General features: G+C 51.3%; 1 protein-coding gene across 2 annotated transcripts in view; it reads right to left on the bottom strand.

The window, feature by feature from the left end:
• SDK2 (sidekick cell adhesion molecule 2) overlaps positions 1-12,932 on the bottom strand; it is a 262,997-nt gene that overhangs the window by 105,354 nt on the left and 144,711 nt on the right. For both annotated transcript variants that reach the window (XM_061144959.1, XM_061144961.1), the window contains exon 3: positions 8,826-8,932. In XM_061144959.1, the coding sequence (XP_061000942.1) occupies positions 8,826-8,932 (107 nt within the window). The remainder of the gene's footprint in view (positions 1-8,825; positions 8,933-12,932) is intronic.

The raw sequence follows: 12,932 nt of genomic DNA, 5'->3' as shown, positions 1-12,932 counted from the left end.
GAGGGATTTGTGAGTACAGCGGTAGAATATGCCAGAAGGGATGCTATGTGACTTTCAAGGCTAGGTCATCAGAAGGATATAGCTTCCACCTGGCTCTCTGGACACTCCTGCTTGGAATCCTGCTGACATGTTGTAAGGGAACTCAACCTAGCCCACACGGACACAGGAACAGCTTTTGTGCAGAGGATCCAAGGTCCCAGACGACAGCCAGCAACAACACTGGATGTGTGACTGAACATGTGAGCCCTCAGATAATTTCAGCCCCCAGCCTTTGGGTCTTCTAGTGGAGACCTCAGTCATCAAAGAGCAGAGAGAAGCTGTTCCCACCAGGTTCTGTCCAGACTCACAGAATCTGTGAGCAAGACAAATGATTGCGGCCCACCCCCTGGAGGGGGAAATTGCAAACCTCTCCAGTATTCTTGCCTGGACAATCCCATGGACAGAGGAGCCTGGCAGACTGCAGTCCATGGTGTGGCGAAGAGTTGGACATGACTGAGTGACTGAGCAGAGCATGATGTCTGGGGTTAATTTGTTATGTAGCCATAGAGACAGGAAGAGGATATTAAAGTGTTTCTAAAACTGCATCTAATAGTCATTGTATCAAAATATTGGAATCCTGTGCATTTTTCACAGTTTTAACATCAACCTCTCCAACAAAGATTACCCCCTGCCACCCAAATAGTTGCTGACCCTACATTAGGTTTCTTTCTAGTTGGACTTCACATGGATTGTTTCATTTCATCTGCGTAATAATACCACAGAGCTCAATTTTCCTAAACGTGCATCTTTTAGTTGTTTACTAATTTCTATTACTTGGCTCTGTCTATAAAAAAATTGCATCAATAAATCACATTGATTTCAGTCCTCACAATAATTTTATCTATTTAAAAAACTTTTCACAGAACTCTGAAGATATATTTGAACAATTTAAAGCAATTTCATGGTAATAGTGTTTCTTTCTTCTCTCTCGGGTTTTATTAGCTCCATTTCGTCAGTGAGGAAATTAAAGCTCATGGAGATAGAGTGGCTTATCCAGCTTGAGCAGTTAGGGTGGGGCCGGCCAGCGTCCATCGAGCGTCCAGACTCGTCCCTGTCTTTGCAGCCTCCAGACTTGCCCCTGTCTTTGCATGCCCTCACCTCCTCCACGACTTAGCCCCTGCATTCAACTTTTTCATACACCTTCTTTATCTCCTTCTGCTACACTGAAATCTTCATGAGGCAGTTCTATTTAATTACATTCATGAGGAAATCCCTCTAAGATACCTGGCCCCATACTCTGCACACAGTAGTTTCTCTCTAAACTCATCAAATACCGGGACTTCCCTCGTGGTCCAGTGGCTAAGACTCCTGGCTCCAAAAGCAGGGGGCCCGGGTTCAATCCCTGGTCATGGAACTAGATCCCACATGCTGCAACTAAGGGTCACATATGCTGTAACTAAGACCCAGTGCAGTCAAATAAATATGTATTTAAAAAGTTACCCAAATAAAAAAAATAAAAAAGTCAGCCAGTACTGTCATGCAACGACTCTTTACTGAGTCCCCTCCATGGGTCAGGCAGGCTCTGCGACAGGTTCTGAAGAAAGCCCTGGTCTCTGCCTCTGTGGAACTTGTGTAGGGTTAGGGGAACAGGTACAAGAAAATCAACCGAGAACCACGCAGTGACATATTGTGACAACAGTTAAGACAGAGAAACAGGGTTTTTCTATGAGAGGGGGCATCAGAGAAAATCTGCTTTATCTACTTCAGACTGGGAGGTGGGGTGAGGCTTTTTTTTAAAAAGTGATTTATTTGTGGTTTTTGGCTCTGCTGGGTCTTCGTTGCGGGGTGGGCTTTCCTCTAGCTGCAGGGAGCGGGAGCTGCTCTCCAGCTGTGGCGCAAGAGCTTTTCGCGGCGGTGGCTTCTCTTGTTGAGGAGCAGGGGCTCTAGGGCGTGTGGGAGTTGCTCTGAGGCCCGTGGGACCCTCCTGGGCCAGGGATTGAGCCTGCGTAGCCTGCACTGGGCAGGCGTATCCTTTACTACTGAGCCACCGAGGCAGCCTGGGGTGAGGCTTTTTAAAGCAGAGATACATAAAGGGTAGGTGTTAGCCACACGTGTGTGTGTGTGTGTGTGTGTGTGTTTGTGTGGTTGACAGTAGTAAAAGTCCAGAAGGAAGAGCGTGTGTGAAGACTAGGAGGTAGGAGAGAAGGGCTACTTACAGAGAATTTTAAAAATGCCGAGGGGGTAGGCTGGTGGGTCTGTGCCATGAATGGATGGTTGAATAGATGCATGAGTGGATGGATGGAGGGAGGAAGTGAGGGATGGTGACTGTATGTACATATGGCAGGATGGACAGGTGAAGGAAGGGCAGAGCTGACCTCGTTCCAAGTCTTGCCGCTGCTGCTCCCATCCACCTTTTCCTCTCACAACCATCTCCCCTCACTATTGGCTCTGAGACCCCCAGAACCCTCCTGGTTCTCTCCACTCACTTTGCCCAGTGGGCTTCCTAGGTCTTCCCAGGGAGCCCCTTGTCTCTGCCCGTGGGACCCAGGGCACAGGCGTCCCTAACACCAGCTGCAAGGGGGCTGCTTAGCCAGCCACTGCCAGAGAAAGGCTAGAGAGAAGCGCACACTGGCTGGGCTGGGGGTCCAGGATCTCCTAGGGAAACTCACTCGCACTGAGGTGGAAACACAAGGATTTATTTACTGCACTTCCTCTCGGCGATGCATGCTGGTGCATCAGACCTTGCAGCACTGATCTAACTCCCTAGGCCGTCCCCTGAGAGCAAAGATGTACAGGCCTGGGGCACAGCTAGACGGGGTCTAAAAATTATTCCTAATGTCTTTGTTCTATCTTAAAAGGTCTTCTAAAGTATGCATTCCACTTCAGAGTATATTTACCGCTTGTAGTTATTTTTAAAACTTTTTCTTTCTTCTTTTGGCCATGTCACGCAGCGTGTGGGATCTTAAGTTCCTCAACCAGGGATTGAACCTGTGTCCCCTACAGGGGAGGTGTGAAGCCCTAACCACTGGACCACCAGGGAGGTCCCACTTTTAAAACCTTTTTATCATGAAATATGTCATGCATAAAAAAAGAGTGAACATAATCTTATGAATAGTTCAAAGAAGAAGAATAAATGCTCACATACCCAACACTGGGAAAGGCTGAGGGCAGGAGGAGAGGGCAACAGAGGATGAGATGCTTGGATGGCTCAGTGGACATGAGTCAACTCCAGGAGATGGTGAAGGACAGGGAAGCCTGCCATGCTGCAGTCCATGGGGTCGCAAAGTGCCAGACAAGACTTAGCAACTGAACAATAACAGCAGCAACAACCCACTGCCCAGTCTAAGGAACAGAACACGAACCAGCCTCACCTCCCTCCCCGACAGCCTCCTTCTCATCACCGCCCCGCCCCCCCAGAGGTCTAATTGCCATCTTGGATGTGGTGTCCATCATACCATTGCTTTTTTTTCTTTCTTTCAAGTTTCCCCGCATGTAGATGCATCCTCGAACAGTTATGGTTAATTTAGCCTGTTTCTGAGCCCTCGGGATTATCTTGTATGTCATCTGCTCCGATTTGCTTTTTTCATGTAACATGTTTTTTGGAAACCCCACCTCTGCCCTTGTACCGGGTTTGGTCATCTTCAGCGCTGCCTGGATGTCTGTGTATGCAGACAGCGCAGTGCTGCTGCAGGCCGGCTCTGTTATCGGCGTTTTGCTGTCCTGCTAAGAACAGTCTCCTGTGGGTCTGCCAGCACTCGTTGCTGAGAGGATCTCAAGAGGATGTGCCTAAAGGTGGAATCGCTAGGGTTGTAGGCTGTGCACACGTTGATCTTATGAGATAACGCCAAGCTGTTTCCCTGATTTGCATCAATTTGCCAATTCACACTCCCGTCAGCAGTGGTGGGAGTTTCTATGAACACCTGGTCTTGCTAGACGCTTTGGTTTTTGCCAGTCCGGTGACATGCTGCCGCTGCTGCCGCTAAGTCACTTCAGTCGTGTCTGACTCTGTGCGACCCCATAGATGGCAGCCCACCAGTCTCCCGGTTCCTGGGATTCTCCAGGCAAGAACACTGGAGTGGGTTGCCATTTCCTTCTCCAATGCATGAAAGTGAAGTTGCTCAGTCATGTCTGACTCCTAGCGACCCCATGGACTGCAGCCTACCAGGCTCCTCCGTCCATGGGATTTTCTAGGCAAGAGTACTGGAGTGGCTTGCCATTGCCTTCTCCACTGGTGACATGGGATGGTACTTAATTGTGGCTGTGCTTGTTTCTTATGAGGATGCTATTTCTCCATCCAGTCGTGAATCTGCCTCCAACCATCCATGCCTTCCACTGCATTCTAAGTGACATCAAAACATCCCACTGCATCTGAGAATGTCACCTTCTGTCCCCAATGCCCCACCTCCTCAGCCATATCTCCTACTCCCTTCTTCCACATTTAATACTCCACTCAGGTTGAGCATTAAGAAGAATGGGCCCACCGCTGGCATTCTGGACATCAACCCCAGACCATGGGACAGTGGGGCTGATGCCCTCAGCTCTCATTTTGCACAGGGGCTGCCAAGCTGCCCTGGAGAACCGGGAGCAGGAGTCCTTGGCTCCGTGATGGGTGAGTGGGGCTTGTTGCCAGCGGTGGGGGTTCCAAGTCTGAGCCATCCGCCCACCCGGTGAGGCTGGGATAGGCGTCGGGGACATTGCTCAGGTGAGCAGGACTAAGAGGCGCCCACGGAAGCTGGATGCTGACTCCAGAAGGTTCTCCCAAGCCTCTCAGCCATTCAATCCACTTGCCGCATGCCAGAAATTTATGGCGGCTTCACAAAAGCAAAGAGACTCAGGGTGGGGCCAAGAAGGGAGCTGGAGGGGGGTGATGTTTTATCGACTTCTCTTTAATTGCTGTAATTAAAAACATGTAAAGAAGCTTTTTGTAACGACTTTGCCATCATCATTAGTGGTTAGCACAGCTGCCTTATTAATTTCCCATTAGAACCCGATTCACAGCCCTTCTTTGGGAACTGGGCGATGGGAGCCAGGGGTGGGGACTGCTGGGCCTGATCTGACCCAACCCCCCTGCTGAGCCCCCAGGACAAAAACCCTCCCACCCCGGGGGGCAGAAGCTGGCAAGAGGGAAGATGCGGGGTCTGGAGAAGCATCCTCTGTAGGCTACCCATCCTCAGAAAGGCAAGCTCCGCCGTGTGACAGTGTAAACAGACAGATGCAGGCGGTGTGCAGGGCACAAGCCTGGGAGAGCCCCAGGACTGCGATGGGTGGGGGAGGGGAACGATTTAAGGCAGTACCCACTGTCAGGGTCCTGCAAGCAGACGGTGATTCCCTGAGAGGGAGCGCCTCCTTAAATTTTCCATTCTCCTTGCCTCACCCTAGCCCCAGCCCTGGAGAGCAGAGGATGGTACCTCCCAAGGTGCCATCAGACAGAATGAGAAGGGCTGTGGATGTCTTTTCCAGGAAGCCTTCCCTGGTTGGCCTGGCAGAGAAGAAAGTGTACTCATCCACCCCGAGCGTCCACCCCGAGGGTTCTCTGGGCTGGGGGCCTTTCATGATGCTTTGTGAGCACTGATTTTTTAAAAATCTTTATTGAATTTTGTGACAACATTGCTTCTGTTTTATGTTTTGGTCTTTTGGCCTCTAGGAATGTGGGATCTTAGCTCCCAACCAAGGATCAAACCCACACCCTCTGCAATTGGAAGGGGTCTTAACCACTTGACTGCCAGGGAAGCCCCTCGTATGCGCTGACAGCCCGGCTAGGTAGGCTCTAACATTAGCATACCTTTCTTACAATGAGGAAATGAAGGCACAGAGAAGTTAAGTCATCTGCCCAAGGTCACACAGCTAGGGATAAGTGCAGGCTTGCTTGCTCAGTCGCTTCTGCTGGGTCCGACTCTTTGCGACCCTATGGGCTACAGCCTGCAGACTCCTCTGTCCATGGGATTCTCTAGCCAAGAATACTGGAGTGGGTTGCCATGCCCCTCTCCAGGGGATCTTCCCGACCCAGTGACGGAACCGGGGTCTCCTGCATTGGCAGGTGGGTTCTTTACCGCTGAACCACCAGGGAAGCCAAGGGATAGGCAAGGGGAATTTGAGCTCAACGTTTAGGTTCGTGGCTGGGTCCGTGGCTGGGTTCACAGCTCCTGTCTTTGGTTGACAGGGGGAGGAAGAAGGAGGGAGATGGTAGAAATACCAGCTGTGGGACCTTGGGTTGTCACCAGACCACTTTTCTTCTTTTTTTTTTAAATTTATTCGGCCACATTGGCTCTCAGTTGCGGCATGTGGGACATTCCTTAATTGGGTGGGATCTTTCACTGTAGTGTGTATATTCCCTACCTGTGATGCGGCAGCACTTCGGCTCTTAGTTCCCTGAACAGAGATTGACCCCACGTCCTCTGCATTGCAAGGCAGAGTCTTAACCACTGGACCACCAGGGAAGTCCAGTCCTCGGACCTTTCTGAGGCTCGGTTTCCCCATCTCAAGATGAAGCTCCCGGGACACACCTTCCTACCTCAGACACCTGCCCCCGGAGACCCAGAGAGGGAAGACATTTGCACAATTACACTGGAGGGCGGGGGGTCTGGGAGGCCCCTCTGTGTTTCCTTAGCATCTCCTTAGGGACGCGGTGTCCAGCTTGGACCTTTGGCTCTGACTGTTCTGCAGGGTCTTGGGGGGACAGAGGCAGGGCTCCCTTCTCCACCTGCAACCTGTCCACTCCCCAGGTGCCCAGAGCCCTAAGCTAGTCAGCGACTAGATCAGGGCTGGAATCCATGGCTTCTCTCCCCATCCCCACAAGGGTCACGACCTGGCACATGAAGAACCCTGAAGCCTGCTGTCAGCACTTTTTGTCCACTGGTCCCAAGGCAGGGGACTGGGGTTCGATCCCTGGTTGGGGAACTAAAACCTCATATGCTGCAGCTAAAGATCCCGCGTGCTGCAACGAAGACTGGGCAGAGCCCTCAGCTGCACACAGGTGACAAAGAGGCAGACCAATCCAGAAACACATTTGCACACTCACATGCATGAACCCACGGCCACCCTCGAGCACACACAGACACACTCCTGGGCTCTCTGTGGCCTGACCCACGACTGCGCCTGCACCGCTGGGCTCTGGGAACCCGCTAAACGAAGCTCCGTGGGAGCCCTCCAGCCGGCGGACGCGGCCCTGACCCGTTATTTTAACTCAGGGCTTTTCTGTTTCTCTGAGCAGCCGAGTTGTCCTTAGCGCTGATTTATGGGACAGTCGGTCCTCCGCTTCTGATTACGGTTGCCCTCCATAATTATTGTAAACACGCTTCGCCTCACTTGACTCTTTCTTCTCGACTTCTCTTCCCTGCTTCTCTCCAAAGTAACAAGCTCTCTTCTGCGTTAAATCCAAGTCAAGCCCTAGTGGGCCCGGCATGAGAGGATGTCTTTAGTTTATTTTTCATTTTTGGAAGGCAAGCTACTTTCTTTGTAAGTTTTTATTATTTTTAAATTTTATTTCTGGCCATGCCCCATGCCATGTGGGATCTTAGTTCCCCAACCAGGGATTGAACCTGCGCCCACCCCCCGCCTGCACTGGAAGCTCGGACGCCTAACCACTGGATCGCCAGGGAAGTCTCAAGGGGGTCCTCTTTGTAAAAAAAAAAAATCATGGCTCATTAAGGTTTTCCATACTCCCATGGCCCACTGGGCAACCTTAGATGTCTTCCCCTAAAACCCCATAATGAAACAGCCCATACTGAGGCTTCTTTCTAGCACACGGTGGCTGTGTTAGAATGGGGAGCCTTGGAAGGGGTCCTGAGTCACGGGGTAGGGTGAACGGAGCTGACTGGTGCACTGGGTTCTCCCGAGGCTTCTCTCTCATCCCTCATCTGAGGACGCTTTTCTGGGTCCTGGTGGCAACGCGGGGGGGCTGTCACCTGAAAGGCTCAGCAAGAGTCTATTCCTTTGCCCTTGGCTCACCTGGTCCTTCCAGGAACTCCAACCGCTCACCTCCCCTCTCCCTCTTAGAGCTGAGACCCACCACGAGGCATCTCCAGCACTCCTGGAGACTGCGGGGACCTCCAAGCTCTTAATGCTCCAGGGCTGGGCAAGCGGGAGGATGGAAAAGTCAAGGATGTGGGGGGGTGTGCAGGCTAGATCTCCTCAGTCCTGTCTGACTCTTTGGGACCGCATGGACTGTAGCCCACCAGGCTCCTCTGTTCATGGGATTCTTCAGACAAGAACACTGGAGTGCGTTGCCATGCCCTCCTCCAGGGGATCTTCCCGACCCAGGGGTCGAACCTGCATCTCCTCTGTCTCCTGCATTGGCAGGCGGCTTCTTTACCACCAGCACCACCTGGGAAGGTCATGGTGGTGGGGAGGGGGGACCTGGGGAAATCTGCCAAGAAGACCCTGGGGAAGTCTGCCATTACGAAGATCCCCCAGGTTGGAGGCCAAACCCAGAGGAGACCCTCAAAGCAGGTGACAGGCCTCCTTTTCAGAAAGGAAGCAACTAGTCCCATCTAAAGAGTGCTGGGGACTTCCCTGGCCATCCAGTGGTTAAGACTCTGCACTTCCAATGCAGGGGGCATAGTTCTGATCCCTGGGTGGGGTACTAGGATCCCACACTAGGCGCAGCTATTGCTGAAGTCACAGCCAGCAGAGGTGTGTCACATGTCAGCAGTGTGGCTTTGAGAGCCCGGGCCTCGGTCCCGTCGGCTAAGTGGACGGCACCGGCCCGGATGGTGGGAGGGGCCGCCATGAGCACGGAAAGCCACGGCTGGGGTTTGGCTCTACCCAGCTTGTGGCCGGTGGGCGAAGACCCTGCAGACCCTCTCTGCTTCACAGTCCCCCTCTCCCCAGCCCCGCGCAGTACTCACAGGCCACCTGGACTTCCGTCTGTCGCTGCAGCAGAGCGCCCATCCGGTTCCGCACGATGCAGCGGTAGAAGCCGGCGTGGGTGCGGTCCAGGCTGGTGATCATGTACCTGGGGGCAGACGAGACAGCTGGTGAGCAAGTCAGGCAGCCTAAGGGACGCAGGGGTCAAACTGGGGGTCAGAGGTCACCACATCACCCTCTTCCATGACGAAGGGCGCCAGGGAGCCCTCGGCTGTACCATGGGGTCACAGAAAGGTCCTATAAGAAGATCCCTTCCAGTGGCTCTGACTCAGGTGCCTGGGAGCGAGGCTGCACTCCAGATGCCATCCAGGCAAGGCCATCTGGGCAGACTGCGTGGCTTTCTGTACATCTGGCCCCGCGGCCAGATTGCATGACCCTAAGGGGGCCCCAGGGGATGCTCTCGGGGAGCGCCTCACTGGCCCCAGAGCGGCAGAGTCTGGTGCCGGGCGGAGGGCAGCTGGAGAGGAGCTGTGCGGTGTGCTCATCCGGCTGGGGGCAGGGAGGAGGCCAGGCTCAGTCTGCGAGGAGCTTCTGGCAGCGAGACGTGGCAGGTGGTGGGTGCTCTTGGGCATGAAGGGGCTAGTTTCCCTGGCCCCCACTTCGTGATTACCCTGCTGATCTGGGCAGTGACTAGCGCAGCAGGGAGCTCTGAGGGTCCAGGAGCTGGTACCTAGGATGCCTCCCCTACCCTTGGGTGTCCTCGGGCTTACCCAACTGACTCCGGGAACAAGCTCACTGCAGCCTGCCCCCAGGCTATGCCAACCCTGGAGCAGAGCAGCCTTATTTGTAGGTATCACCAAGTTTGCTTTTGCATGAGTTCTGGAATGAGCCCACCACCATCGTCAGCATCATCACCATCGTCACCATCGTCACCATCTTCACCAGCATCACCATCATCACCGTCACCATCACCAGCATCACCACCATCACCACCGTCACCATTGTCACCATTATCACCACTGGCATCATCATCACCACCGTCACTATCATCACCATCGTCACCATCTTCACCACCGTCACCACCATCACCATCGTCACCATCATCACCATCATCACCACCATCACCATTGTCACCATCGTCACCATCATCACCACCGTCACCATTGTCACCATCATCACCACCATCACCATCGTCACCATCATCACCATCGTCACCATTGTCACCATCATCACCAGTGTCACCATCATCACCATCATCAGCATCATCACCATCATCACCACCATCACCATCGTCACCATCTTCACCACCATCACCATCATCACCATCGTCACCATCATCACCGCCGTCACCATCATCACCACCGTCACCATTGTCACCATCATCACCACCATCACCATCGTCACCACCATCACCATCGTCACCATCATCACCATCATCACCGCCGTCACCATCATCACCACCGTCACCATTGTCACCATGATCACCACCATCACCATCGTCACCACCATCACCATCGTCACCACTGTCACCATTGTCACCATCGTCACCATCATCACCACCGTCACCATTGTCACCATCGTCACCATCATCACCATCGTCACCATTGTCACCATCATCACCAGTGTCACCATCATCACCATCATCAGCATCATCATCATCGTCACCAGTGTCACCATCATCACCATCGTCACCATTGTCACCATCATCACCAGTGTCACCATCATCACCATCATCACCATCGTCACCAGCATCACCACCAGCATCTCATGATAATGAAGCAGCTGCCGCTCTCTGAGCACCACCTAAGCTTCAGCTGCTGTATCAAGTGCTTTTCATTCATTTCTCTCTCTTTTTTTTGCTGTGCAGCTTGTGGGATCTCAGTTCCCCAACCAGGTGTCAAACCTGGACCCTTGGCAATGAAAGCACGGAGTCTTAACCCCTGGATCTCCAGGGAGTTCTCTCCACTCATTTCTTTACCTCACACAGCAGTTCCCAGACCACTGGACATCATGGACCAGTAACTTAAGCCATTTTAACAATCTGAAACTTTGTGCCATGCCCACTACCCTACCTTCACTTTCTTCATTTTATGTGGACAGGGGCAGAGGGTCGTAGGTCTGAATTTGAGAGTCTTTTTACCTAATTGTGCTACTAACCCTATGGAGGGGATACTTCTGCTAGCACCCCCATTTTAGAGGTGAGGAAATTGAGGTTCAGACCATCATTGACCTGTGGTAAAAGAAGAGAAGCGAAAAGCAAAGGAGAAAAGGAAAGATATTCCCATTTGAATGCAGAATTCCAAAGAATAGCCAGGAGAGATAAGAAAGCCTTCCTCAGTGATCAATGCAAAGAAATAGAGGAACACAACAGAATGGGAAAGACTACAAATCTCTTCAAGAAAATTAGAGATATCAAGGGAAGATTTCAGGCAAAGATGGGTTCGATAAAGAACAGAAATGGTACGGACCTAACAGAAGCAGAAGATATTAAGAGGTGGCAAGAATACACAGAAGAACTGTACAAAAAAAATCTTCATGAGCCAGATAATCACAATGGTGTGATCACTCACCTAGAGCCAGACATCCTGGAATGTGAAGTCAAGAGGGCCTTAGAAAGCATCACTATGAACAAAGCTAGTGGATGTGATGGAATTCCAGTTGAGCTATTTCAAATCCTGAAAGATGATGCTGTGAAAGTGCTGCACTCAATATGCCAGCAAATTTGGAAAACTCAGCAGTGACCACAGGACTGGAAAACGTCAGTTTTCATTCCAATCCCTAAGAAAGGCAATGCCAAAGAATGCTCAAACTACCACACAATTGCACTCATCTCACACGCTAGTAAAGTAATGCTCAAAATTCTCCAAGCCAGCCTTCAGCAATACGTGAACCAAGAACTTCCAGATGTTAAAGCTGGTTTTAGAAAAGGCAGAGGAACCAGGGATCAAATTGCCAATATCCGCTGGATCATCAAAAAAGCAAGAGAGTTCCAGAAAAACATCTATTTCTGCTTTACTGACTATGCCAAAGACTTCGACTGTGTGGATCACAATAAACTGTGGAAAATTCTGAAAGAGATGGGAATACTAGACCACCTGATCTGCCTCTTGAGAAACCTGTATGCAGGTCAGGAAGCAACAGTTAGAACTGGACATGGAACAACAGACTGGTTCCAAATAGGAAAAGGAGTACTTCAAGGCTGTATATTGTCACCCTGCTTATTTAACTTCTATGCAGAGTACATCATGAGAAACGCTGGGCTGGAAGAAGCACAAGCTGGAATCAAGATTGCCAGGAGAAATATCAATAACCTCAGATATGCAGATGACACCACCCTTATGGCAGAGAGTGAAGAGGAACTGAAAAGCCTCTTGATGAAAGTGAAAGAGGAGAGTGAAAAAATTGGCTTAAAGCTCAACATTCAGAAAACTAAGATCATGACATCTGGTCCCATCACCTCATGGGAAATAGATAGGGAGACAGTAGAAACAGTGTCAGACTTTATTTTTTTGGGCTCCAAAATCACTGCGGATGGTGACTGCAGCCATGAAATTAAAAGATGCTCACTCCTTGGAAGGAAAGTTATGACCAACCTAGATAGCATATTAAAAAGCAGAGACATTACTTTGCCAACAAAGGTCCATCTAGTCAAGGCTATGGTTTTTCCAGTGGTCATGTATAGATGTGAGAGTTGGACTGTGAAGAAAGCTGAGCGCCGAAAAATTGATGCTTTTGAACTGTGGTGTTGGAGAAGACTCTTGAGAGTCCCTTGGACTGCAAGGAGATCCAACCAGTCCATCCTAAAGGAGATCAGTTCTGGGTATTCATTGGAAGGACTGATGCTGAAGCTGAAGCTCCAATATTTTGGCCACCTCATGCGAAGAGTTGACTCATTGGAAAAGACCCTGATGCTGGGAGGGATTGGGGGCAGGAGGAGACGGGGGGTGACAGAGGATGAGATGGCTGAAAGGCATCACCGACTTGATGGGCATGAGTCTGAGTAAACTCCGGGAGTTGGTGATGGACAGGGAGGCCTGGCGTGCTGCGATTCATGGGGTCGCAAAGAGTCGGACACGACTGAACTGAACTGACTGAAGAGGCAGGGCCAGGGTCCCATGGAACCTTTCTGACTTCAAGCCCAGCTGCTA

The sequence above is a fragment of the Dama dama genome, chromosome 5 (assembly GCF_033118175.1).
Source record: "Dama dama isolate Ldn47 chromosome 5, ASM3311817v1, whole genome shotgun sequence".
Classification (NCBI taxonomy): Eukaryota; Metazoa; Chordata; class Mammalia; order Artiodactyla; family Cervidae; genus Dama; species Dama dama.
The sequence above is the reverse complement of the archived record's forward strand: the minus strand, read 5'-3'. Positions and strand labels throughout refer to the sequence as shown.